General features: G+C 46.2%; 2 protein-coding genes across 5 annotated transcripts; both read right to left on the bottom strand.

Moving 5' to 3' along the window:
- Stat2 (signal transducer and activator of transcription 2) lies at window positions 1-25609 on the bottom strand. 4 transcript variants are annotated; one of them, XM_048361726.1, is made up of 24 exons: window positions 25462-25609; window positions 15950-16087; window positions 15666-15819; window positions 14079-14174; window positions 13858-13962; window positions 13700-13775; window positions 13003-13085; window positions 12694-12842; window positions 12181-12339; window positions 11989-12081; window positions 11721-11780; window positions 10643-10663; window positions 9829-9922; window positions 9643-9690; window positions 9479-9562; window positions 9219-9314; window positions 8983-9118; window positions 8790-8842; window positions 8578-8672; window positions 6944-7077; window positions 6567-6749; window positions 4958-5015; window positions 1223-1515; window positions 1-688 (listed from the first exon to the last, which is right to left on the bottom strand). In XM_048361726.1, exons 2-24 carry the CDS (start codon window positions 16078-16080, stop codon window positions 546-548), a joined length of 2544 nt encoding a protein of 847 aa, XP_048217683.1. In that variant the 5' UTR covers window positions 16081-16087; window positions 25462-25609; the 3' UTR covers window positions 1-545. The 4 variants fall into 4 exon arrangements, with proteins under 4 accessions (XP_048217683.1, XP_048217682.1, XP_048217684.1 ...); XM_048361725.1 differs by lacking the exon at window positions 25462-25609 and adding an exon at window positions 21915-22062; XM_048361727.1 differs by lacking the exon at window positions 25462-25609 and adding an exon at window positions 21915-22062 and having other exon boundaries at window positions 13858-13947.
- A 1211-nt stretch (window positions 25610-26820) lies between these two features.
- Window positions 26821-27756, bottom strand: Apof (apolipoprotein F). Its single transcript, XM_048361656.1, has one exon. It carries the CDS (start codon window positions 27754-27756, stop codon window positions 26821-26823), a length of 936 nt encoding a protein of 311 aa, XP_048217613.1.

The raw sequence follows: 27756 nt of genomic DNA, 5'->3' as shown, positions 1-27756 counted from the left end.
GACTGGAATGAAGAATAAAGGGAAGAAGAAAGGAGAAGGTTATTCTGGACCTGAAGGAACCGAAAGAGAAGTGAAGAGCTAGAGGTGTGTGGTGTGTGTAGCTTAGTGGGAGAGTACTTGCCTAGTATGTGCAAGGTCCTGAATATAATACCTAGAGGACAGTGAGAAAGAGAGAGGGAGAGAGGAATTCTAGCCAGTGTCCATGCTCCCCACCAAAGACCAGCTACTTTAAAATGCTAAAATTCTTCTGTACTTGAAACAGGGCCCAGTCCGACGCATTCCAAGTAGCTTTGAATTGTCCTGACCTGACCATAGGACCCTGTACCTCCCAGCACAGCAGGCAGCCTCCAAGATCCTCTTTAGAACCATGACATGCAGTTATCTTGAGTCTTTGCTGCCCCTTCCATATCCATGCTGTTCTTTTGCCTCTCACTCCTGACTTCACAGTTAGTCCAGCTTAGAATGCCTGATTTCCCATCCTTAGAGAGCAATATCAGGATGTGGGAGGGACCAAAGGTACAGAAAGAAAAGAAGAAATATAGTTCCTAGAAGTCAGAAGTAATCAGAGGTCCATCCGTGTCAAAATGGCTGGCGCAGGAGATGTAAGCTTCATCCACAATGTTCTGGCCAATCAGCAGTGGGTCACCATGTGGCATGATTTCATCCATCTTTATACAGTCTCTAAACACTAGATAATAGAGAACGAAAAATCAGGCACACAGTTAAACTGAGAGTCTCCAACCCAGCAGGAAGAGTGAGGGAGCAAGGCCGTAAAGGCCGGGACAGGACCTGAGAGGAGATGTGGGGGCTGGAGGAGTGGCATGGGGCAGGGTGGTTAAAGAAACAAGTATTTTTCCTAGAGTCAGGACCCTTTCCTAATCTGAAGGAACCTGACTTGTTTTTTATTTTTTGGCAGTCTTTGGCCTTGAACTCAGGGTCTGAGCACTGTCCCTGGCCTCTTTGTGCTCAAGGCTACCACTCTGCCAACTTGAGCCACAGCACCACTTCTGGCCTTTTCTATATATGTGGTGCTGGGGAATCGAACCTAGGGCTTCATGTATATGAGGCAAGCACTCTTGCCACTAGGCATATTCTCAGCCCCCAGGAACCTGACTCTTAAAAACAAAAGCTTGGAGCTCAGCCTTTCTGTAATGGGTAAAGGGAAGAAGTAGGAGAAGGACTGGGTCCTGTCTTCCCTAGCCCTGTCTCTCTCATCACTTACCTTCCATTCCTTCAGTGTCCAAGTGTTGCAGATCACAGGGCAAATCTGGTTCTGGCTGTAATGCAAGTTTCAAGTCTTGCTCCAGCATGTTTGGTGGGATCATGCATAGTGTGGGCTCCAGCCCAGGCTCTAGCTTGGGCTCCAGCGCTGAGCTCAGATCGAGCCCTGCCCGTAGCAGTGGCTCCAACTCCAGGTCTAGATCTTGCTCTGGTATCAGCTCTGACTTCAAATCTAGTGCCTCCAGTTCTGGGTCCAGTTCAAGTTCCTGGGGTTGTGGCAGCTCATCCGTCTGTCTACCAATCACAAAACAAAGTAGGGCTCAGGAGTTAAGATGAAATAAAGTATGAAAGAGAGGTTCTCTCTCTAGGCTAAAAAGACAATAGGCGAAGCCAGGCACTGGTGGATGATACCTATAATCCTAGCTACTCAGGAGGCTGAGATCTGAAGATCATAGTTCAAAGCCAGCCCAGACCAAAAAAAAATGAAACTCTTATCTCCAATTAATCAGGAAAAAAAAAGCTGCAAATGAATTCAAGCCCCAGTACCAGTACCTGTTGACCACCAGGCTCTGAGTTCAAGGCCCAGTACTGGCACACAGAGAAAAAAAAATCTATAAACAGGAACATAGTACATAATTCTGAGAGGCAGGAGGATGGTGAAAAGCAGGGCTTTGGAGATCATCCAAAGGGATTTCCTGATGTCATGCAATTCTCCTCATAGTATAACCAATCTTGAGCAAAAAAGAAAAAAGCTTCCCCGGAGGCATTGCACTATCAGAGCTCAAAACATCCTCTCCAGGCTGAGAGGCTCACACCTATATTCCCAGCTACTTGGGAGGTGGACATCAGAAGGATTTCAATTCCAGTTCAGCCCAGGCAAAAAGTTAGGGAAATGCCATCTTAACAACAACAAAAAAAGCCAGGCATGGTGACACTCACCTGTCATCCCAGCTACACAGGAAATCTAAGTGTGAGGATCAGAGTCTTGGCCAACTTGGGCAAAAAACATGAGAGCCTACATAAAAAAATAGCCTAGAGAAAAAAAGGCAATGGTGTGGTTCAAGTGGTAGAGCACCCACTTAGCACAAGGCCTTGAGTTCAAACCCTAGTTCTGCTCCCAAAAGTGCTACAAAGATATATTAAACAAAACAGTATTTTTGGTGGCTTAAAAGACACAAGAAAAAGCTAGGCATTGGTGCCTTGTGCCTGTAACTCTAACTACTGAAAGCATATTGAAGACTGAAATGTAGAAATGTAAGATTTTGAAGCTGGGTGCTCATGGCTCACACCTGTAAGCAAAAATAGTCAAGTGGGATTATATAAACTCAAGAAATTTCTACAAAACAAAGGAATCAATCAACAGTTAATGGAGCTGGGCACCAGTGGTTCATGTCTGGAATCCTAGGTACTCAAGAGGCTCTCAGTTTGAAGCCAGTCCCAGCAAGAAAGTCCATTAGACTCTTATTTCCAATAAACCACCCAGAAAAAAACACAAGTGTTGTAGCCCAAGTGGTAGAGTATTACTAGCCTTGAATACAAAGAGGCTCAAGAATAGCATCCAAGTCCTGAGTTCAAGCCCTGGGACGGGGGGGCGGGGTGGGGGGAAGGGGCAAATGGACATTCTGTAGAATGGGAGAAAATATTTGCAAACTCTGCATCCATGAAATGATTAAAAGAATTGTGGGGGGCTGGGAATGTGGCTTAGTGGGAGAGTACTTGCCTAGCATGCTGGGTTTGATTCCTCAGCACCACATATATAGAAAAAGCCAGAAGTGGCGCTGTGGCTCAAGTTGGCAGAGTGCTAGCCTTGAAAAAAAAAATCCAGGGACAGTGCTCAGGCCCTGAGTTCAAGCCCCAGGACTGGCAAAACAAACAAACAAACAACCCCCCCCAAAAAAAACATAAAAAGAAAAGGACCAAAGATATGTGTGTGTGTGTATCTCAGCTGGCTTAGAACAGTCTCAGCCTCCTAACAGCTGGAAATAGAGAAGTGTGCTACCATGTTCATTTGTACCAAAGATCTGAATAGATACTTCTTTTTTTTTGCCAGTCCTGGGACTTGAACTCAGGGCCTGAGCACTGTTCCTGGCTTCTTTTTGCTCAAGGCTAGCACTCTACCACTTGAGCCACAGCGCTGAGGAATCGAACCCAGGGCTTCATGTATATGTGGTGAGCACTCTACCACTAGGCCATGTTCCCAGCCCCCTGAATAGATACTTCTTAAAAGAAAGTATACAAAAGGAAAAGTATGTGAAAAAGTTCAACATTATTAGAAAATCACATATCAAAACCAGAATGAGACATTATCTCAACCCAGTTGGAACAATCAAACTAATAAATGATGCAGAGGATGTGGAGAAAAGGAAATTGTTAGACACTGTTGAAGGCAATGTAAGTTAGTCATTACTAATAGCCCCCCACTCTGGAATAGTATGAAAGTTCCTAAAAAACAACAACAATAACAAAAAACTACCATATGATCTATTTTTTTAAGTTTCTGGGTATATTTCCAAAGGAAATAAAATCAGCATATAAAAAAAGATACCTACAAACTGGGCGCCAGTGGCTCACGCCTGTAATCCTAGCTACTCAGGAGGCTGCAATCTGAGGCTTGGGGTCCAAAGCCAACCTGTGCAGGAAAGTCCATGGAACTATCTCCAATTAACCACCAGAAAAACCCTGGAAGTGGTACTGTGGCACAAATGGTAAGTAGCACACTAGCCTTGCTCAAGCTCAGGGATTCAGGCCCTGAATTTAAGCCCCATAAACACACACACACACACACACACACACACACACACACACACACGAAAAAGGTACCTACATTCTCATGCTTATTGTAGCAATATTAGTCAAGAAATGGAATCTCTGAGATGATGAATATATTTTTAAAAAGGAACATTATTCAGCTAGTATTTGTATGTATGTGTGTGTGTCAGTAGTTTGGCTTTTTCACTCATGTTGACACTCTACCATGTGAGTCACAGTTCTAGTTCGAGTTTTCTGGTGGTTAATTGGATTTGCCTTTTAGGGCTGGCTTTGAATTGTGATCTTCAGATCTCAGTAGCCTCCTGAGTGGCTAGGATTACAGGCATGAACCAACAGTACAGTCAGTATTTTCTTTTTCTTTTTCTTATGCCAGTCCTGGGGCTTGAACTCAGGGCCTGGGCACTGTTTCTGAGCTTCTTTTTACTTTTTACTACCACTTGAGCCACAGTGCCACTTTCAGCTTTTTCATAGTACTGAGGAATCCCAGAGTTTCAAGCTTGCTAGGCAGGCACTCTACAACATTTCCAGTCCAGTCAGTATTTTCATAAAATGAAATCCTGTCATTTTTGGCAACACAGATGGAATTTCTGATACCACATGTCCTCATTCTCATATGGAAGCTATAACAACTCATTACAGGGAAGAAGAGAGTAAAAGAAGGTTCGTAGAGGGTAAGACAGCAAAGAGGAAGCAGGGAGAGGTTGGGAAGGAAAGCAATTTAGTACTATGCTTGGCATCTGGTAGGTGCCTATTAACACCAGTGATTATGACCATTATTAATAGGGAACCCCTATCTAAAGATGGCAGCCAGCAAGTAAGAGAAGTGGGAAAATAAGATTGAATGGGAAAAATCCAGAGTGTGGGTAAGGAAGGAGGGAAGAAGGATGGAGGGACTAGGGTTGGGCAGGTAGCCATTTTTATCAGGCCAAAAGGATTCGGGAGGATGACCAAAGGGTTTGTATCTTACCTGTTGGAGACTACAATGAGCCTATGTTTCAGGTATTTCCTCTGTTCTTCGAAATTAACTGTAGGGACACACACAGGAAGTGGAAAGTCAGAAGGTTAGACACAGGGCTCAAGTGTCTCTAAGTGCAGATAGCACTACTCCCTAAGTAGGGTGCCCTTGAACTTAGCTGTGTGCCCTTAGCTCTGCTGCTCTGTGTTCCTGTGTTTAAAGGATGGGACTATCACCAGGTACAATGGCTTATGCCTATAATTCTAGCTATTCAAGAGGCTAAGACCAGGAGGATCAAAGCCAGCCTGAGCAGAAAAATCTTCAAGACTCTCCACTCAACCAGCAAAAAACCTAGACTGGGGTGTGTGGTCAAATGGTAGAACACCCATTGTAAAAGAAAAAGTTGAGAAAGAATACCAGTCTTCTGTGTTCAAGCCATGGTACTAGCAAAAGAGAGAATGAGTGGATTAATTAAATGTGTTATAGATATACACCAAGTTTTACTCATCCATTAGAAAGAATAAGATGATGTCATTTTCAGGGAAATGGATCGGCCTAGAATAGATCATGCTAAAGTGAGGTAAGCCAAACTTAGAGTGACAAATGAACTATGTTTTCTCTCATATGTGGAAGCAAGATCTAAAATATAACTGGACATGATAACCTATAGAGGACTCTAGGCATTCCCACACAAGCAGTCACACTAAAGGAGGATATCCTTAGGGGAGGAACACAAAGGTGTAACTTCTTTGAACATTTAAAATACTATTTATTGAAATGAATTCCAAGAAATGGCAACATTAAAAAAATTTTTTTTGCATTTTTGTCAGTTGTGGGGCTTCAACTCAGGGCCTAGGCACTGTCCCTGAACTTTTGCCACTTTGAGCCACAGCTCCACTTCTGGTTTTCTGGTGGTTAATTGGAGATAAATGTCTCACAGACTTTCCTGCCCAGACTGGCTTTGAACCATAACCCTCAGATCTCAGCCTCTAAAGTAGCTAGGATTACAAGCAGGAGCCACCAGCCCTTGGCAACATGCCTTTGTTTTTGTTGTTGGTGGTGTTTGGCTTTGGTTTGGATTGTTGTTTTTCTTCTGGGGGGCAAATAAAGGAGGAATGCAGGAAGGGAGGAAGGAAGGGTGAGCAAATGCAATCATGCTACTCAGTATACACTATGCAGAAAATGAACTATGTAACTTGTGGGCAGGGATGGGAGGGGAAAACTAGGGGAAAGTAAAGAAAGAGGTGACATTGGGGCTGGGGATATGGCTTAGTGGCAAGAGTGCTTGCCTCGTATACATGAGGCCCCTGGGTTCAATTCCCCAGCACCACATATACAGAAAATGGCCAGAAGTGGCGCTGTGGCTCAAGTGGCAGAGTGCTAGCCTTGAGCAAAAAGAAGCCAGGGACAGTGCTCAGGCCCTGAGTCCAAGCCCCAGGGCTGGCCAGAGGTCAATGTCACCAGAGGTGACATTGTCCAAAAAAATAAATGTACTCATTACCTGACTTATGAAATGGTAGCCCCTCTGTGTGACACATTAATAGTAATAGTAAAATTATTTAAGAGAGAGAGAGAAGCTGAATATGGATGTCTAAAGGTAGCTGCAAGGCAATGAACCCACTTTTCTCCCGGTAGTAGCGCCCAAAAGCCTCATCACGGGGGATCTGGGGATAGAGGAAACGCAGTGGGTTCTCAGGGATGTTCTCCTCGGTGAGCAGCTGGTAGTGGTGGATGATTTCAGTCAGCGGGAGCGACTGCAGCACCTCCTTGGTGAAGGGCTGCACCGATCGGATGGGCATCTTGCCTGGAGAGGAGGTGCAGGAACAGGTAGGCCAGAGACCAGAGACTGGCCCCACTGCTCTCCACCCAGGTTGCCCAACCCGAAAGCTACTGCAGGACTCAGTACATAGTCTAGAAAACCAAGGACAGGCACAGGGATAGAAAGAGAATCAGGGGAAAAAACAAGGTTATGGGGAAAGTCAGGGAAGAACAGCTGACCATCCTGGTGTTCCACCCAGGAGCAGGTAATTCCCCCTTCTGAAGATTCACTGAAACGCAGTAGAAAAGTCCCCGAGATGGCCTTCTTCAGCAGCCGGCGTTCCTGGCTCCGACTCACAAAGCCCATGATGCGTCTGGTATAGAAAAAGCAGCCTGAGATACACCTCCCCTGCTTCTTGTCCCCCTTGCATGGAAATGAGTGCCAGGTTTTGGCCCCAGATCTCACTTAGAAACTTTCCCGTCAATAGCCAAGTTCACTTCACTTCTCCCACTTGTGTACTTGAGGTGTGAGGATTTGGTGAAATCTCACAAATAAAAAGCACCTGATAGCCGGGTGCTAGTGGTCACACCTGTCATCCTAGCTCTTCAGGAAGCTGAGATCTGAGAATTGAGCCTGAGCAGAAAAGTCCATGAGACTTTTACCTCCAATTAACTAGCAAAAAGGCTGGAAGTGGAAATGTGGCTCAAATGGCTCAAATGGTATAGTGCTAGCCTTAAGCAAAAAAGCCAAGGGAAGAGGTTGGGTGCAGATAGCTCACACCTGTAATCCAAGCTATGCAGGAGGCTGAGATCTGAGGATCTCAGCTTGAAGCCAGTGGAGGGTAGGAAAGTCCATTAAACCTCTATCTCTAGTTAATCATCAAAAATATTCCGATGTGGCTCAAGTGGTAGAGGACCAGCCTTGAGCAAAAAATAAGGGACAGCACCCAGGCCCTGAATTCGAGCCCCAGGACTCACACACACACACAACAAAACCAAAACAACAAAAAAAGCCAAGGGAAAACACAAGGCCCTGAGTTTAAGGCTCACTAATGGTACATGCATATGCACACAGACACACATACACAGCATACCTTATGAAGGCCAAGTGATGGACAGGAAATGTGACAGAGAATATGGCTCTAGAGTTCACATAGGCCTGGGTTTAAATACTAGCTCTGTCCTTTGGGCAAGTTCCTGAACTTAAGACTAAGTTTTGGGCTGGGAATGTGGCTTAGTGGTAGAGTGCTTGCCTAGCATGCACAAAGCCCTGGGTTTGATTTCTCAGCACCACATAAACAGAAAAAACTGGAAGTAGTGCTGTAACTCAAGTGGTACAGTGCTAGCCTTGAGGAAAAGAAGCTCAGGGATGGTGTCCAGGCCCTGAGTTCAAGCCTCAGGACTGGCAAAAAAAAAGACTGAATTTCCTCATGTGAAATCAAGTAACACTCAGCCCTCAGAACGGTTGTAAGAATTAAATGAGACAATTCAAGAAAGCATTCCCCGGGCTGGGGATATAGCCTAGTGGCAAGAGTGCCTGCCTCGGATACATGAGGCCCTAGGTTCGATTCCCCAGCACCACATATACAGAAAACGGCCAGAAGCGGCGCTGTGGCTCAAGTGGCAGAGTGCTAGCCTTGAGCAGGAAGAAGCCAGGGACAGTGCTCAGGCCCTGAGTCCAAGGCCCAGGACTGGCCAAAAAAAAAAAAGCATTCCCCAGGCTCTGGAGCACAGGATGCCCTTGATAAATACAATCCACAACCACCATTATTACCATTGTGGCCCAGAGTTTTTGCTCTGTCGCTATTTGTTACCACTGGGGGAGCACTTAGTTCAGAAAAGAACAAAGGTGGGAAGGCTGACTGAGGTCTTACCCATCATTCCAGAGATCCTTCAGATGGTCATGTACCAGCTCCAGAATTTTGTCAAGCCAAGTCCAGAATGGTATCTTGCCAGGAGGGCTCTCTCGCTGGAGGAGGAGTGGAAAGGCGGGAAGTGATGTGGAGCTGTTTCTGCTGTGAGGAGGAATGCTAGAGAAGGGGCAATGGCTGGGCAAGATCTAGCTACACAGGATCCAAGGAATTACCTTGCTGAATTCAGTCCAGGACAACAGTGGATCCTTCACCTTAGAGTTCGGTCCTGTAAAAAAGACAGCCATGGAGGGGTCACATGACTGAAAGAGGGAAGCAAGTTGAGGCAGGGTTCCTGGGATAGATAACTGGGATACAAGGCAGGGGCAGGCTAAAGCTGGGGAAAGGGAGAGCAAAGGAGATTTGTACCATAGAGTTTGTCCTTTAGCATGCTCAGCTGGTCATCATTGAGACCTTGGCCAATATAGGAAGAGAACTGCCAACTAAGAGCAGGGCCCAGCAGGCTCCAGGGAGCCTGTGGGGGACTGGAGAAGAACTGCTGGTTCTGTGGGAGTGGAAGGAAGGCCAGATGGTTCCAAAACAGCCTCTCACACCAACCTTCCACCCCCTTCGCTCTACCCTTACCCACTGGCCACATCTCCTACCTGATTTGGGCATAGGAGATTGTACCACAGAATAGAGGCCCAGGCAATGGACAGCTGGTTCATGTTAGAAATAATCACCACAGGGAGAGTATCCGTCTGGGGAGAAGATAAGGGTCAGGGAGGACAAATGGGATGTTCCTAACTGCAGATATGTCCTGGGGACAGAGGGGGATAGTCTACCCCCCCCCCCAAGTCTTCAGTTTATCTCTTCCCCACGCCTCCCTCCAAATCTCCATGTCCTCCTGCTTGCTTTCACTCACTTGCAGCTCCATCTTCAGGCCCTGGTAGGTATATTTGACTGTGAAGCTGATGATGTGCAATTCTTCTGTCACAGTCATGGGTCCCTGTGACAACCACAGACAGTAATGGTAGAACCCTCTGGCAAATTCCCAGCCTTATTGCTTTGGCACGTTCTCAGCCTTACCTTATTGTTGCCCTTTCCTTGACCAGTTGGACGTTGCTCCACCAGCGTCTGTGGAGGGGGAGGAAGGAGAGAGCATTTCAGAGTGGAGACACCAAGGTCCCTACAACCCCTTATTTTGTATTGATATGGAAAGCTCCTCTAGCCTCACAGATCCTTTGGAATAGAAGGCCATTTTACCCTCCTTACCAAGAAGCCAAAGTCCCAAATTAAGCCCTGTTTCTGTCCTTTCTCTGGGGTCAAAGTTTTCTGGTTTGAGGTCAGAATGTTGAACTTCCGAAAGCTATTCCAAGAGAAAGAAAATGAATGGAGATAAAGAGCAGGGTTAGGTTTATTTTTAAAATGTGTTTTATTTCAGTTGGCAGTACCAGGGCTTGAACTCAGGGGCTGCCCAGTTTCTTTGATCAAGCTCCTTTGATCAAGGCTGGTGCTCTACCACTTGGGCCACACCTTTATTTCCAGCTTTATGCTGGTTAATTGGAGATGAGTCCCTTGCATTTGTCTGCCTGGGCTCTGCTTTAAACAAGGATTCTAAGCTCTCAGTTTCCTAAGTACCTAGGATTACAGGTGTGATCTACCAGCACCCAACCAAGAGCAGGATGTTTTTTAGAGCAGTTATTTTTTTTTTATTTTTTTATTTTTGGCCAGTCCTGGGCCTTGGACTCAGGGCCTGAGCACTGTCCCTGGCTTCTTTTGCTCAAGGCTAGCTAGCACTCTGCCACTTGAGCCACAGCGCCACTTCTGGCCATTTTCTGTATATATGGTGCTGGGGAATTGAACCCAGGGCCTCATGTATACGAGACAAGCACTCTTGCCACTAGGCCATATCCCCAGCCCTAGAGCAGTTATTTTTTAAACTCAGCAGGAAAACAGAAATTCTATTTCATTTCATACTCCTTCTCCCTTTATTCATGCCGCCCCCAAATTCCCCTCTGTCTTCTCCCCATATCTGCCAAATGTGGTAGAGCACAGACGTCTACAAATGTCCTGGTCAGGTACCTACCCTTGTGACTGAGGAGGATTCCTGAAAAGAAATAAAAAATAATAATAATTGAGAAATACAAAACTAAAGAAGTTAGGAACTTGATCTTTGTACTGAAACAGACCTGGGTGCAAACCTGGATCTTAGTAGCTATGTGACCTCACAGAAAAGACAATCTCTCTGAGCCTATATTCTTTTTTTTTTTTTTCCTGGTCTGTCATGGGGCTTGAACTCAGGGCCTGGGCACTGTCCCTAAGCTCTTTTGCTCAAGGCTAGCACTCTACCACTTTAAGCCGCAGCTCCATTTCTGGTTTTTAAATGATTAAATGGAGATAAGAGTCTCACAGGGAGTTTTCTGCCTGGGCTGACTTTGAACCACAATCTTCAGATCTCAGCCTCCTAAGTAGCTAGGATTATAGGCGTGAACCACTGGTGCCTGGCTTGAGCCTGTTTTTGTTTTCCCAGTCATGGGGCTTGAATTCTGGGCTTGGGCACTGCACTGAGCTCTTCTGCTCAAGGATAGCACTCTACCACTTGAGCCACAGTGCTATTTCTGGTTTTCTGGTGGTTGATTGGAGATAAAGAGTCTCACAGCCTGTCCTGGCTGGCTTTGAACCACGATCCTCAGATCTCAGCCTCCTGAGTAGCTAGGATTACAGGGGTGAGCCACCGGCACCCGGCAAGCCTGGATTCTTAGTTACACATTTTATTTTATTTTATTTTATTTTTTTGGCCAGTCCTGGGGCTTGGACTCAGGGCCTGAGCACTGTCCCTGGCTTTTTTTTTTTTTTTCTCAAGGCTAGCACTCTGCCACTTGAGCCACAACACCACTTCTGGCCATTTTCTGTATATGTGGTGCTGGGGAAGCGAACCCAGGGCCTCATGTATATGAAGCAGGAACTCTTGCCACTAGGCCATATCCCCAGCCCTTAGTTATACATTTTAATGCCCAACTTGTGGTTGCTGTTGCATGCCACATAGTAGGTGCTCCACAAGTGGGGAATGGACAGGGAGGAAGAGTTACTTCATACTAACTCCACGCCTCCTAGCCCATGTCCTGTCCACCCTTTGGTCACACCCCATACCTGTGCTAACTTACTTGTCAATGGAGACTTCTGCCATCAGTGACTCATTGCCTTCCTGGAGTCTCACTAGCAGTCTGTAGAGAAAGGAAGATGGATTGGGGAAAATGGCCCATCTAACCTCCTGGAGAGGCCAAGGAAAGCTAAGGGAAAAGGTTAGAGGAGGAAGATGAATATAAAGGAAGGAGAGACAAAAGAGGATAGGAATGAGAATTGTAAAGGTAGAAAATAACAATGCATAGTGAGAGGGCTGGAAAGAGAAGGCAGACCCTCTGCGATGCCAACCGTGTTCGGACGGTGAACTTGCTCCCTGTCTTGAGGATGAGGGGACGATGGAGAGTGTGAGGCATGTAGGGTTGAGCCTCCACCACAAATGCTCTGGAGACAGAGGTTTGGAGAAGGTATCAGTATGTGTAAAAATGTCACGTTATTTCTTTCCTTCTGCTCTCCCCAGAGCTCCCTTCCTGGCCACCAGACCTATGGAGCAGACGCTGTAGTAACTCTGTGACTTGGGCCTTCTGTAGATGTACCCCATCTTTAAAAGGGTCGCCCTTATAGCCAACCATGTGGCTCAATTCCTTCAGCTGCTTCAGGAGCTGCCGCAGATGAAACAATAGCTTTGCTCCAGCTGTGAACCTGGTGACAGAATCCAAAGAGAGAGGAAATGATGAGCTTCGGGGATGGAGTCGCCATCAAGGTTTTGGGAGAGCCCGGTGCCAATGGCTCACACCTGTAATCCTAGCTATTTAGGAGGCCGAGATCTGAGGATCATGGTTCAAAGCCAGCCCAGGCAGGAAAGGCCGTGAGACTCTTATCTCCAATTAACAAAGCGGGAAGTGGCGCTGTGGCTCAAGTGGTAGAGCACTTAGCTTGAGTTGAAGAGCACAGGAACAGTGCCCAGGCCCAGAGTTCGAGCCCCACAACCAACAATAAGAGCAAAAAATACTCACACACAAGAAGTGGATGGAAAGAAAATGCATTTCATCTTACCATTTCTCTAGCTGTTCCAACCCATGGTCTAGTGGCGCTCCAAGGCAGGCTTTTTGTTGTTGGGCTTTCCATTCATCCAGCTTTGGCAGCAGTAGGTCGACTAGGGTAGTTAATCGGCCCACCAGGGCTTTACAAGTATCCAGTACCTCCTAGGAGAAAGGATGTGAGTGTTAAGGACCTCTGACCAGACTTCACCATCTGACTGGTGATGAAGAGACAAAGAAGCCTAGCTGACGGGGCCAGGGCCCCCAGATCCCTCTATTTTCCCAGCCACTCCCCTTGCCCACAGCCTCTGTCCTTTGCCCCCACCTTTCTCCTTTTGTCCAGTTCATTGGCAGTATTCTGTACAAGCTGCTGCTGTATGCTCTGATGGGGGTCCGAAGATGTTTTCTCTAAATGGCATGAATAGGAGTCAAACCAGGTGCTTCTTTCCTTCTTTTCCTTCTCCCTGTCCCTCTCTCTTTTGTGTTGGTACTGGGGCTTGAACTCTGAGCACTGTCCTTTAAAGCTGATGCTCTATCACTTGAGCCATAGCTCCACTTCTGACTTTTTGGTGATTTACTGGAGATAAGGTTCTCATGGACTTTTCCTACCTTTGAACATTGTGATCCTCAGATCTAAGCCTTTTGAGTGGCTAGGATTATAGGCAGGAGCCACTGGCTCCAAAACTACTTCTCTTTCTTGGCATGGGTCTCAGTCAGTGTCAGCAAGGGGAAATTTTGGAGGGAGAAGGGAAAGCCATGACATGAACAAGAACCTGGAGCCCTCTAGAAAATTCTAAATAGTCTACTGAACCTGCTAAGGACATTTTCTATGCATTTCCTCTAACACTCACAAGTTGTCCCTCCATCCCAGCTTCCACAACACACCCTGGCACTTGTAGTTTTGCCTTAGAGGATTACAGACAGTGATATGTGGTCAAAGGTGACTATTGCTCACTAGAGCTTTCCCCTTCTGCTCTCCTCCAACATGGCCTCCTGGCCAACACCCCCGTGTGCTTTCCTACTTTGGCTGAGAATCACGAATCGGAAGCTGAAGACATCCTGCAGGTCCTTCAGTTGTGTGATGGATTTCACCAGGTTCTGTACAGGGGGAAGGGACTTTAGTGAGACAACTTCTGAGGGAGGAAGAAGGCTAAGCCCGACTCTTGCCACATCCACTAACCTCCATCATAGCTCTTAGATCCAAGATTCGGGATTCGACCTCAACCTGTTTGTTCTCCAAGGGTGTTTCAAGATGTGGTGTGCCTTGGTCCTGAAATAAGAGACTCTGAGAACAGTTTAAACTGTGACCTTCCAGAACAGTGGATCCTGTTCTGAGGCAAATTCTACGACTTCTAAACAAGGTCCCAGGAGCTCCCAAACCCACCATGAAATTGTTCTTACCACCTGGGCCCTCTGAGCCTGATTCAGAATTCTTTTTTCCTCTAGAAGGAGATTAAAGATCATCTCAGCCAATTGAGTAGCACCTTGGGGAAGGGCCTAGGTAGGAAAACAGAGAGAGCTTATCTAATTCAGCAACAATTTCTTTTTTTCATTTTTGTGGGGTTGATGATTGGACCAAAGGTCTGTGCATGTTAGGAAAATGCTGTACCACTGATCTATACCCCCAGTTTGTAACAATAAAAAATATCTCCAGGTGGGGGGAGAAGGAAAAGGGGAGGGGGAGGGGGGAATGAGGGAGGAGGTAACAAACAGTACAAGAAATGTACCCATGGCCTAACATATGAAACTGTAATCTCTCTGTACATCACTTTGACAATAAATAAGAAAAAAAATAAAAGAAAATGGAAAAAAATGTCTCCAGGGCTGGGAATCTGGATTAGTGGTAGAGTGGTTGTCTAGTATGCATGAAGCCCTGGGTTTGATTCCTCAGTACCACATACACAGAAAACATCAGAAGTGGCACTGTGGCTCAAGTGGTAGAGTGCTAGCCTTGAGCAAAAGAAGCTCAGGGACAATACCCAGGTCCTGAGTTCAAGCCCCAGGACCGGCAAAATACCACACAAAACTCTCCAGACATTGCCAAATGTTCTCTGGATGAGTGCAAAATGGCCCCCAGTTGAAAATCACTGGCCCAGACTATTCTCATTTCCTAGAATGTCCTCCTTTGTCCTTTATCTCTGCCCTCATTTCCTGCCTATCACACTCTTATTCATCCTTCAAGACTGGTCTGAGAAGTAGTTCCTAATCCTCTTGGAGGTTTATAAAAAGACACTTGTTTATAAGTATTAGAGAAGTTACATGTTCTGTTTCAACATTTTTTGTGTGTGCTGGTTTGAATGCTGGGGCTTGGGTGCTGTCTCTAAGCTTTTCTGCTCAAGGACAGCTCTCTATACCATTTGAGCCACAGCTCCACTTCTGGCATTTTTGTGCTTAATTGAAGATAAGTCTCACAGACTTTCCCGACTGGGCTGGCTTTCAACTGTGATTCTCAGATCTCAGCCTCCTGAGTAGCTACGATCACAGGCACGAGCCACTGGTGCCCAGCTAATTCAACAATTTCCTGTGACTTGCCACCGTCAACTTTTTTTTTTTTTTTTTTGCTATTCCTGGGGCTTGAACTAGGGCCTGGGCACTGTCTCCAAGCTGCTTTTGCTCAAGGCCAGCACTCCACCACTCGAGCCAAAGCACCACTTCTGGCTTTTTTTTGTGTATGTGGTACTGACCAATCAAGCCCAGGGCTTCATGAATGCCAGGCAAGCACTCTACCACTAAGCCACATTCCCAGCTGCTCACCCTCAACTTTTTCTCTAATGTCCCCAGTATTTCTTCCTCCTTCTGGGTCACTAGCCCTCTCATAATGTTGTCCAGATTCAGTCCTCTGTGTCAATGAGCCCCCATGTCTAGACTCTGCCCCCTTTCCCTAGGTCTGTTCCACTCCCTTTGCACCTTAGGTACTATATCTTATCCTAAGCCCTACTCTACACTCCACGGCCAGTCCCAGCCTTAATCCCCAACCCCACTAAGTACCTGAGCATCCTTGTAGAATTTTCGCAAGTTGTGCTGTAGCAACAAGCACTTTGGGTCCTGGCTGTAGCGGCCACATTCAGAGTTCAGTTGGTCCAAGAAGTGGAAGAATAACATGTTGGCCATGGAATGATCATTGCCCAGGGCAGCTTCCTTCCTGGAAACCAGTAATGACAAGGGTCACATCTCTGCAGGCAGCTACTTTACTATTTAGCCCATCTCTAGGATGTTGGAGATCCAGAAGAAAGGAAGCACTTTCTTCCTCCCTCAATTCTTAAAACCCTCACCAGTTCTGGTCTTCAATCCAGGCAGCCAAGTACTGTCGAACATCCATGGGCAGAAGGCTTTGTGAATAGAGCTGGTGCAACTGGTCCAGATATGGGCTGTCAAGACTCTGTAGCAGCTCCCACTGTGCCATTGGGGCTCTGAAGAGATGAGGATTCTCAATGGGACATTTTGCTGGCTTAAACTGTCCATTGTCCTGTGGTTGTTTATCATTACTAATTCAAAATGTTTAAAATATACAAGCAAAAAAAATTAAAGTTTACACTGACTCTACTCCCAATCTTGGTCCATTCTCTTTACCTAAAGGTAACCAGTTTTTTTTTTTTTTTTTTTTTGGCCAGTCCTGGGCCTTGGACTCAGGGCCTGAGCACTGTCCCTGGCTTCTTCCCGCTCAAGGCTAGCACTCTGCCACTAGAGCCACAGCGCCGCTTCTGGCCATTTTCTGTATATGTGGTGCTGGGGAATCGAACCTAGGGCCTCGTGTATCCGAGGCAGGCACTCTTGCCACTAGGCTATATCCCCAGCCCCGTAACCAGTTTTAATTTGGTATATAGTCTTCCAGGATGTACTATTTCATAGCTCCAATATTGGAGCCTTTCTGTATCAATAGTCATTTTCAAGCACACACAGAAGTAGAATGTATAGTGTAAGAATCCTCTAGTAGCAGATGGGTCAAGTAGGAAAGCATCTGCAATCCCAGTATACCAAAATCAAACAAATATCATACTACTTAACAGATAATATTTATACCATTTTTATCAATCTCCATCAATTATTTAAATTTATTTGTGTTTCTATTTATTTATTCAGGAATAAAGATAAGTATTGGTCTTGAATATTTATGATCCTTGCTGGCTCTGGAAGTTTGTTAGGGTTTGCAACCTTCTTAAGAGATAAGGCAGGCAGGCACCAGTGCTCATGCCTGTAATCCTAGTTACTCATTAGGCTGAGATCTGAGAATCAGGGTTTGAAGTCAGCCCTGGAAAGTCCATGAGACTCTTATCTCCAATAAACTAATCAGAAAAAGCCAGAAGTGGTACTGTGGTTCAAGTGGTAGAATGCTGGCCTTGAGCACAGAAAGGACCAACGACAGCCCCCACACCTGAAGTTCAAGCTCCAGGACTGGCAAAGAGAGAGAAAGAGAGAGAGAGAGAGGAGACAGGTACAGCCTACGAACTGTTCATCCTGCAAGGAGGCTATCTGTTCTTTACAATGTCTAAATACCAAGCAAAGAGCCAATCACTCAAATTGCGGCATTTTAACAACATGTTAATCTGACCGTGAAACAGTTTCCTGCCTGTCACCAAGTAGCCTGTGCTCTGCATTTTTTTCTCTTCTTTTCCCTGCCCACTGCTATCTCCTGTTTTTGTGTGTGTGTGAGTTGTGGGGCTTGAACTCAGGGCCTGCACGCTGTCCCTGAGCTCTTTCACTCAAGGCTAGTGCTCTACTACCAGAGCCACAGCTCCACTTCTGGCGTTTTGGTGGTTAACTGGAGATACAAATCTCATACTTTTCTTCCTAGGCTGGTTCAAACCGTGATCCTCAGATTTCAGCCTCCTAGCTAAGATTACAGGCGTGAGCCACCAGTGACCTTGGAGAGAAAGTTTTGAGGACTTGTATACCTCGGTTGACTTCCTACCTAGATCCTCAGAAGGGTGTGAGGCCTTCTCAGTAGCTGATTACAGGCATGAGCCATCAGTGTCCAGCTTCATTTTAACCCTTATACTAGTCTTTCACTTTGCTTATCATTCATTCATTCATTCATTTATTGTGGTGATGGGGACTAAACCCAGAACTTAACCTATGCTAGGCAAGCATTAAGCCACTGAGTTACATTCCAGGCCCCATGTTTAATCTTTTAAAACTAAATACTTGTACTTCTTTTAAGAAAAAAAACAAGCTTGGTGCCAGTGGCTCACACCTGTAATCCTAGAAACTTAGGAGGCTGAGATCTGAGGATCGCAGTTCAAAGCCAGCCCAGACAGGAAACTCTATGAGGCTCTTATTCCCAATAAAGCTAGTCATAAAAGCTGGAAGTGGTGCTGTGGCTCAAGTGGAAGAATGCTCACTTTGAGTCAAAGAAGCTCAGAGACAGCACCCAGGCTCAGAGTTCAAGTCCCAGTATTGGCAAAAAAAAAAAAGAAAAGAAAAGAAACAGAACATGATTTTTATTAGCAATGTATCCTGACCAGACTTACCCTTTACGGCACTACTTCCCCTTCTTGCACAGTTTCAACAGGTTTCATTATTCTATCTTTTTTTCATTATTCTATTTTTATACCTGCACATAAATTAATTTTTTTGCCAGTTCTGGAGCTTGAACTCAGGGCACTGTCCCCAGGCTTCTTTTGCTCAAGGCTAGCACTCTGCCACTTGAGCCACAGTGCAACTTTCAGCTTTTTCTATATATGTGGTGCTGAGGAATTGAACCCAGAGCTTCATGTATACGAGATGAGCATTTTGCCACTAGGCCATATTCCCAGCACCAGTTTTTATTCTTCTAATAAAGGTGAAGATTTGTTTATTTTTGCCAGTTGTGGGGATTGAACTCAGGGCCTGGACTCTGTTCCTGAGACTCTCTGTGCTCAAGGCTACCACTTTACCACTTGAGCCATAGCACTATTTCTGGCTTTCTCGGTTTATATGGTACTGGGGAGTTGAACTCAGGGCTTCATGCACTCTAGGCAAGCACTCTACCACTAAGCCACATTCCTAGTCTAAATTAAATTTAAAAGTGACAAGACCAACTGGGAGAAAGCTAAGTAAGGGGTGATTTTGTCTGAAAGAAATGTTCTCATTACCTGATTTATGAAATAGCAACCCTCTGTACACCACCTTAATAATAATAATAAAATCATATTTTAAAAAGTAATAAGACTAAATGAACCCAAGAATCAGAAACATGTTTTGGGTGGAAGTGCAAAACGGGTACACATGAATGCAAGGAGGAAAAGTAAGCAAATGCAATCATTATGTTCAATGTACATTATGTAAAAATTGAACTGCAGACCGGGAATATGGCCTAGTGATAAAGTGCTCGCCTCGTACGTATACCTGAAGTCCTTGGTTCGATTCCTCAGCACCACATATATAGAAAAAGCAAGAAGTGGCGCTGTGGCTCAAGTGGTAGAGTGCTAGCCTTAAGCAAAAAGAAGCCAGGGCCAGTGCTCAGGCCCTGAGTTCAAGAGTAGGGAAGGAAGGGGAGAAATAAGGGGACTGATGCAAGGGATGACACTGACCAAGATGAATTATACTGATAATCTGACTTACGTAATTATAATCTCAACAACTACTTAATAATAAAATATTCAAGTGACAAGACCCCATTTGTGTGTGTGTGTGTGTGTGTGTGTGTGTATGCACGTGCATGAATGACTGTGCATGTGCACCAGTGCTCGGTCTTCAACTCAGGGCCTTGAGTTCTTGCTTAGCTCCCCCCACCAAGGCTGTTGCTCTACCACTTGAGCCATCCCTCACTTTTGGGTAGTTAATTGGAGATAAAAGTCTCTAGGATTTGTCTACTCAGGATGGCTTCAAAGTGCAATCTTCAGATCTCAGCTTCCTGAGTGGCTAGGATTACAAGTGTGAGCCACCAGCACAAGGCTTCCTGCTTAATTCTTGGGGAACTAAATGGTTGGTGTTAAAGAAGCAAGGCAGGCTGGGAATATGGCCTAGTGACAAGAGTGCTTGCCTTGTATACATGAAGCCCTGTGTTCCATTCCTCAGTACCACGTATATAGAAAAAGGCCAGAAGTGGTGTTGTGGCTCAAGTGGCAAGTGCTAGCCTTGAGCAAAAAGAAGCTAGGGTCAGTGCTCAGGCCCTGAGTTCAAGCCCCAGGACTGCAAAAAAAAAAAAAAGAAGAAGCAAGGCAGCATGTAAATTATGAGATTAAAATAGGAAAGCAGGCTTTCCTCCTATCCCTGGCCCTGCAAATCTACTGGATTCAGTACTTCCAGGGTCTACCTCAACTGTTCATGCTTGTTTAGAGCTTGACAAAAATTCCCCCCCTACACAAGCATGCGCACATACGGCCCCATGTCTGACTCTTTCCTTTCTGGACTCTGGATAGTTTATCTGGACTGCAAATGCTTCATTTTGCAGAATGATGTTTTAAAAGCAATAATAATGTTCTTTCTTACACTTGTATTGTCCTGCCTTTTCTTTCTTAAGAGGCAATCCAAGCTGTTAACACTGTTCACAAAACCCCTTCATTAAAATGAACAAACTTTGAAGAGTTTATGGAAGAAAAAAATATGAAAAGAATAAAAACACTATTTTTCCCACATGGAGGGCACACTGAGGTTAGCACCTTCACCCTGTTTCTCCAGTCATTTTTCACTCTCGTAGGCACATATTTTGCACTGAATAAACTTTTCAGAAATGAACTAAGTGTGTGTGTGTATGTGTGCACGCCAGCCAGTCTTGGGGCTTGAAATCTAGGCCTGGGCACTGTTTCTGAACTTTTTGTTCGTGTGTGTGTGCGCGTGCACCAGCCAGTCTTGGGGCTTGAAATCTGGGCCTGGGCACTGTTTCTGAACTTTTTGTTCCAGGCTAGCACTCTACCACTAGAGCCACAGCTCCAGTTCTAGCATTTTAATTTTAGTTTTGTTTTTTTTTTGGTCAGTTGTGAGGCTTGAACTCTGGGCCTAAGCGCTGTCCCTGAGCTCTTCTGCTCAAGGCTAGACTCCACCACTTGAGCCATGCCTCTACTTCCAGTTTTCTCCTGGTTCATTGTTTGGTTTTTTGCCAGTCCTGGGTCTTGAACTCAAGGCCTGAGCACTGTCCCTGGCTTCTTTTTGCTCAAGGCTAGCACTCTACCACTTGAGCCACAATGCCACTTCTGGCTTTTTTCTATTTATGTGGTGCTGAGGAATTGAACCCAGGGCTTCATGTATGCAAGGCAAACACTCTACCACTAAGCCATATATATCCCCAGCCCCCACATTTTAGTTTTGATTGGAGATGAAAGTCTCATAAACATTCCTGCCCCGGAGGGTTTCAAATCGGGACCTCAGTGAAGGAGTTAACGTAAACCCCATTTTCAGGCAACCCCCATTTTGTTGTCTGTTTAAACTGTGAGCAAACCCAGGACAAGCTTATTAGGGCCCAGCCAGTCGAGAACTCTAACCACCGGGAATGCTTAACTCTAACTGCCCCCAGAATGCCTTGAGCCCTGAGCCAATCAGATTTGTACCTGTGTCCTAATCTTGCTTGCTTGAACACCTGATTGTTGTAACTTTGTTTTTTGCCTTTATAAGCCCTGTGTAATCGCAGCTCGAGGCTGGCTCCTAACCTCCGCTGTGTCGCTGTGTCTGTGGGTAGGACAAGGCCCCGGCTGCGGCCTGCTTGAATAAAGTCTTGCCTTGCTATTGCATTTCGGAATGTCTGAGTCTCGGTGGTCTTCTTGGTGGTGGTTTCGCAACTTGGCATAACACTCAGATCTCAACCACTTGAGTAGCTAGAATTACAGATATGAACCAGCAGCATTCCTTGGAAATGAATTGGATTTGTGTGTAATCTTAAGCAAATAGTTTCCCCCTCAATACCTTTACACTTTAGATAATTTATAACGTTTACCTTTGGATGGAGGTGTTTATTTTTTGTTGTTGTTAAGGATAAAAAATAACGAAGAGCACTGGAGCTCCAGAGTCCAAGCCCCAATACCGCCCAAAATAGATAATGGTGATGAGGATGTCGACCAAGACGACACACAGCAGAAGCAAAAACTTTGGCTAAGACATGAAATGACTGCAAGAATAGGAGGTTCCGGTTCTCGGAGGCTGCCAGGGAGTTCTGGGAGTGGCATCAGGATTGGGATGGCGGGGTTGAGCAGAGGGGAAGATCCTGCAGCCGACAGGCAACAGCTCCCACCCCGACGGTGCCTCATCCTGGGTAACCCCGGGTTCGGCCACCCTTCCCGGGGAAAACCTCACACCCGCACCCGCTCACCCTGTGAGCACCCGTACCTTATTAGCTCGCAGTACCCACTGCCTACGGTGGCTCAGGTCGTGACTTCCAGGGTCAGGACGTCTGCCGGCCCCCAAAACCCAACGCCTCGAACCCGGCAGGAGAGCGCAGCCCTAAACTGGAGCTCCGCGTTCCCACCCAGCAAAACACGGCGGGGCCACCGCTCCGCCACGCCCACCACCATGCTGCGCGCTCATTGGCGCTGCCACATCTCCGCCTTCTACGCGGGGCGGGACAACATGTCTCCCAAGCTACACCTTCCACTCCTGTGATTGGCCATAAATCTCACTTAGCCCCTCCCCTTTGCTTTCTAGAGGCGGGGCCTAGCTAATGATTAGCCCTGGGTCGCCACAGTGCATTTTCGAGAACCTTAGAACGGGCCTCAGAAACGAAACTAACTTGGAGACCGAGATAGGAAGAGGTGGGGCCGGAATTCCGATTCTCTGGGATAGGAAGGGGAGGGCTGAAGTAATTAAAAAAAAACAGTAACTATTTATGGACCGTACAGTGACAGATACTTCAGATTTATAATATTGTTTTCAATTTCTGCTACCACCTGTTCAGATGAAAATTACCATTTCCGTTTAAAGTAAGTGTGTGTGTGTGTGTGTGTGTGTGTGTGTACCCACATAGCTTGAACTCAAGGCCTGGACACTGTCCTTGAGCTTTTTCCACTCAAGGTGGCTCTCTACCACTCGAGCCAAGTGGTAGAGTGCTAGCCTTAAGCAAAAAGAAGCCAGGGCCAGTGCTCAGGCCCTGAGTTCAAGAGTAGGGAAGGAAGGGGAGAAATAAGGGGACTGATGCAAGGGATGACACTGACCAAGATGAATTATACTGATAATCTGACTTACGTAATTATAATCTCAACAACTACTTAATAATAAAATATTCAAGTGACAAGACCCCATTTGTGTGTGTGTGTGTGTGTGTGTGTGTATGCACGTGCATGAATGACTGTGCATGTGCACCAGTGCTCGGTCTTCAACTCAGGGCCTTGAGTTCTTGCTTAGCTCCCCCCACCAAGGCTGTTGCTCTACCACTTGAGCCATCCCTCACTTTTGGGTAGTTAATTGGAGATAAAAGTCTCTAGGATTTGTCTACTCAGGATGGCTTCAAAGTGCAATCTTCAGATCTCAGCTTCCTGAGTGGCTAGGATTACAAGTGTGAGCCACCAGCACAAGGCTTCCTGCTTAATTCTTGGGGAACTAAATGGTTGGTGTTAAAGAAGCAAGGCAGGCTGGGAATATGGCCTAGTGACAAGAGTGCTTGCCTTGTATACATGAAGCCCTGTGTTCCATTCCTCAGTACCACGTATATAGAAAAAGGCCAGAAGTGGTGTTGTGGCTCAAGTGGCAAGTGCTAGCCTTGAGCAAAAAGAAGCTAGGGTCAGTGCTCAGGCCCTGAGTTCAAGCCCCAGGACTGCAAAAAAAAAAAAAAGAAGAAGCAAGGCAGCATGTAAATTATGAGATTAAAATAGGAAAGCAGGCTTTCCTCCTATCCCTGGCCCTGCAAATCTACTGGATTCAGTACTTCCAGGGTCTACCTCAACTGTTCATGCTTGTTTAGAGCTTGACAAAAATTCCCCCCCTACACAAGCATGCGCACATACGGCCCCATGTCTGACTCTTTCCTTTCTGGACTCTGGATAGTTTATCTGGACTGCAAATGCTTCATTTTGCAGAATGATGTTTTAAAAGCAATAATAATGTTCTTTCTTACACTTGTATTGTCCTGCCTTTTCTTTCTTAAGAGGCAATCCAAGCTGTTAACACTGTTCACAAAACCCCTTCATTAAAATGAACAAACTTTGAAGAGTTTATGGAAGAAAAAAATATGAAAAGAATAAAAACACTATTTTTCCCACATGGAGGGCACACTGAGGTTAGCACCTTCACCCTGTTTCTCCAGTCATTTTTCACTCTCGTAGGCACATATTTTGCACTGAATAAACTTTTCAGAAATGAACTAAGTGTGTGTGTGTATGTGTGCACGCCAGCCAGTCTTGGGGCTTGAAATCTAGGCCTGGGCACTGTTTCTGAACTTTTTGTTCGTGTGTGTGTGCGCGTGCACCAGCCAGTCTTGGGGCTTGAAATCTGGGCCTGGGCACTGTTTCTGAACTTTTTGTTCCAGGCTAGCACTCTACCACTAGAGCCACAGCTCCAGTTCTAGCATTTTAATTTTAGTTTTGTTTTTTTTTTGGTCAGTTGTGAGGCTTGAACTCTGGGCCTAAGCGCTGTCCCTGAGCTCTTCTGCTCAAGGCTAGACTCCACCACTTGAGCCATGCCTCTACTTCCAGTTTTCTCCTGGTTCATTGTTTGGTTTTTTGCCAGTCCTGGGTCTTGAACTCAAGGCCTGAGCACTGTCCCTGGCTTCTTTTTGCTCAAGGCTAGCACTCTACCACTTGAGCCACAATGCCACTTCTGGCTTTTTTCTATTTATGTGGTGCTGAGGAATTGAACCCAGGGCTTCATGTATGCAAGGCAAACACTCTACCACTAAGCCATATATATCCCCAGCCCCCACATTTTAGTTTTGATTGGAGATGAAAGTCTCATAAACATTCCTGCCCCGGAGGGTTTCAAATCGGGACCTCAGTGAAGGAGTTAACGTAAACCCCATTTTCAGGCAACCCCCATTTTGTTGTCTGTTTAAACTGTGAGCAAACCCAGGACAAGCTTATTAGGGCCCAGCCAGTCGAGAACTCTAACCACCGGGAATGCTTAACTCTAACTGCCCCCAGAATGCCTTGAGCCCTGAGCCAATCAGATTTGTACCTGTGTCCTAATCTTGCTTGCTTGAACACCTGATTGTTGTAACTTTGTTTTTTGCCTTTATAAGCCCTGTGTAATCGCAGCTCGAGGCTGGCTCCTAACCTCCGCTGTGTCGCTGTGTCTGTGGGTAGGACAAGGCCCCGGCTGCGGCCTGCTTGAATAAAGTCTTGCCTTGCTATTGCATTTCGGAATGTCTGAGTCTCGGTGGTCTTCTTGGTGGTGGTTTCGCAACTTGGCATAACACTCAGATCTCAACCACTTGAGTAGCTAGAATTACAGATATGAACCAGCAGCATTCCTTGGAAATGAATTGGATTTGTGTGTAATCTTAAGCAAATAGTTTCCCCCTCAATACCTTTACACTTTAGATAATTTATAACGTTTACCTTTGGATGGAGGTGTTTATTTTTTGTTGTTGTTAAGGATAAAAAATAACGAAGAGCACTGGAGCTCCAGAGTCCAAGCCCCAATACCGCCCAAAATAGATAATGGTGATGAGGATGTCGACCAAGACGACACACAGCAGAAGCAAAAACTTTGGCTAAGACATGAAATGACTGCAAGAATAGGAGGTTCCGGTTCTCGGAGGCTGCCAGGGAGTTCTGGGAGTGGCATCAGGATTGGGATGGCGGGGTTGAGCAGAGGGGAAGATCCTGCAGCCGACAGGCAACAGCTCCCACCCCGACGGTGCCTCATCCTGGGTAACCCCGGGTTCGGCCACCCTTCCCGGGGAAAACCTCACACCCGCACCCGCTCACCCTGTGAGCACCCGTACCTTATTAGCTCGCAGTACCCACTGCCTACGGTGGCTCAGGTCGTGACTTCCAGGGTCAGGACGTCTGCCGGCCCCCAAAACCCAACGCCTCGAACCCGGCAGGAGAGCGCAGCCCTAAACTGGAGCTCCGCGTTCCCACCCAGCAAAACACGGCGGGGCCACCGCTCCGCCACGCCCACCACCATGCTGCGCGCTCATTGGCGCTGCCACATCTCCGCCTTCTACGCGGGGCGGGACAACATGTCTCCCAAGCTACACCTTCCACTCCTGTGATTGGCCATAAATCTCACTTAGCCCCTCCCCTTTGCTTTCTAGAGGCGGGGCCTAGCTAATGATTAGCCCTGGGTCGCCACAGTGCATTTTCGAGAACCTTAGAACGGGCCTCAGAAACGAAACTAACTTGGAGACCGAGATAGGAAGAGGTGGGGCCGGAATTCCGATTCTCTGGGATAGGAAGGGGAGGGCTGAAGTAATTAAAAAAAAACAGTAACTATTTATGGACCGTACAGTGACAGATACTTCAGATTTATAATATTGTTTTCAATTTCTGCTACCACCTGTTCAGATGAAAATTACCATTTCCGTTTAAAGTAAGTGTGTGTGTGTGTGTGTGTGTGTGTGTGTACCCACATAGCTTGAACTCAAGGCCTGGACACTGTCCTTGAGCTTTTTCCACTCAAGGTGGCTCTCTACCACTCGAGCCACAGCTCCTTGTTCGGCTTTTTGGTGGTTAATTGGAAATAAGAGCCTCAGAAACTTTCCTGTCTGGGTTGGCTTTGAACCTCAATACTCAGGTCTCAATCTCCAGAGTGGCTAGGATTACAGGCCTGAGCCACAGGAGCCTGGCTCCACTTTCGAAATTTAAACATAAAGCTTAGAAGAAATAAAACTAGTGAGTCAGTGATTACCAAGGCACTAAGTGGAGCTTGGATTAAAAAAACCCACAAAACTCAGTCTTCTGACTCCAAACGCCCAACATTTTAAATTCCTACATTATTATTACTATTACTATTTGTTATTATTATTATTTTGTCTGTCCTTGAACTCAGGGCCTGGGCTGTGTCCCTAAGTCTCTCTATGCTCAAGGTTAGAGCTCTACAACTTGAGCCACAGTGCCACTTCTGACTGTTTCTGATTATGTGGTACTGAGGAATCAAAACCAGAGCTTCCTGCATGCTAGGCAAACACTCTACCATTAAGCCACATTCCTAGCCCAGTTTCCCACATTTTATAGCAATGTCTTTCTCTTTGATAACAAATATAACAAATCAGAAATTTGAGTCACAAATTTGGATATTTGAGTATACCAGATACAGCTTGTCAGAATATTTGATTTATTCCTTCTGTGGTTACCATCTTTTATACCCCAAAACTCCCAGCCTCAAGATCTAAGCCATAGCTCTTGAATAAGGCCCAGGCCCAGGAGGGAGGTGAACTTACTACTTCTGCTATCAAAGGAGCCATGGTAATTGTCTCTTCCCAGTCACTCACATCTGATGTACCTCTTAAGCCCTCCATGCTAGTGGTGTTTACCTCTTTCTCAGCATGGTAATACTGGATCAGCCGGTGAACCCCAGCCTTCAAAGCTGGTTTAAGTGCAGCACTGATAACTATGCCAGCAGGCCCCCCTGATGCTCCTGCCATGGACATCAGAAGGTCAAAGCCCAGATCTATGGCCCCCTCTTTGCCTCGTTCCTTGGCCTTTTCAGAGCAATTCCAAACAGCATAATACACAGCTGTGCCCAAGTTGTAGTAGGTTCCCACTCCTGGCAGTAGTCTGATTATGTTGTATACTTCGTTTTCCCGATGGTTGTCACAGTCCACTGTGGGGATGGAGCGTGGAGCCCTCTTTGGTCCTGGCTGGTCCCTGACTAACAGCTGCAGAGCTGAGGCCAGGACTTCCATTGAGATTTCCCTCTTTGTCCTTTTGCCTTTCTGGAGTCCTTGAAGATGATGGATGAGGAGCTGTGTTGCATTCACACCTCCCAAGCGAAAGAGCCAAAGCTGTAGGGCCCAAGCCTCAGACTGACAGCCAGCGACTTCCAGGGCATTTCTTAGAGCCAGGCCTACCAGAAACTTGGGTAGAGGGGCCATGGAGTTGAATCCAGGCAGGGACTTTGGGAGCAGGGTTTGGCAGGATAAGGAGCCTAAGGACGGAAGTTGGGGTCCCAAAGATGAAGGAAGGTACACCTTGGAGACATTTGTCTGCTTTCTATCTGAAATGGCATCCGCAGGAGACAGCAGGAGACAGACAAGAAGCCCAGCTGCTATTGTGATGAGTTTGCTGCTAGGCAT

This window comes from Perognathus longimembris, chromosome 1 (assembly GCF_023159225.1).
Source record: "Perognathus longimembris pacificus isolate PPM17 chromosome 1, ASM2315922v1, whole genome shotgun sequence".
Lineage (NCBI taxonomy): Eukaryota > Metazoa > Chordata > Mammalia > Rodentia > Heteromyidae > Perognathus > Perognathus longimembris.
Note: the sequence above shows the minus strand (reverse complement) of the source record. Positions and strands in the feature narration are given on the sequence as shown.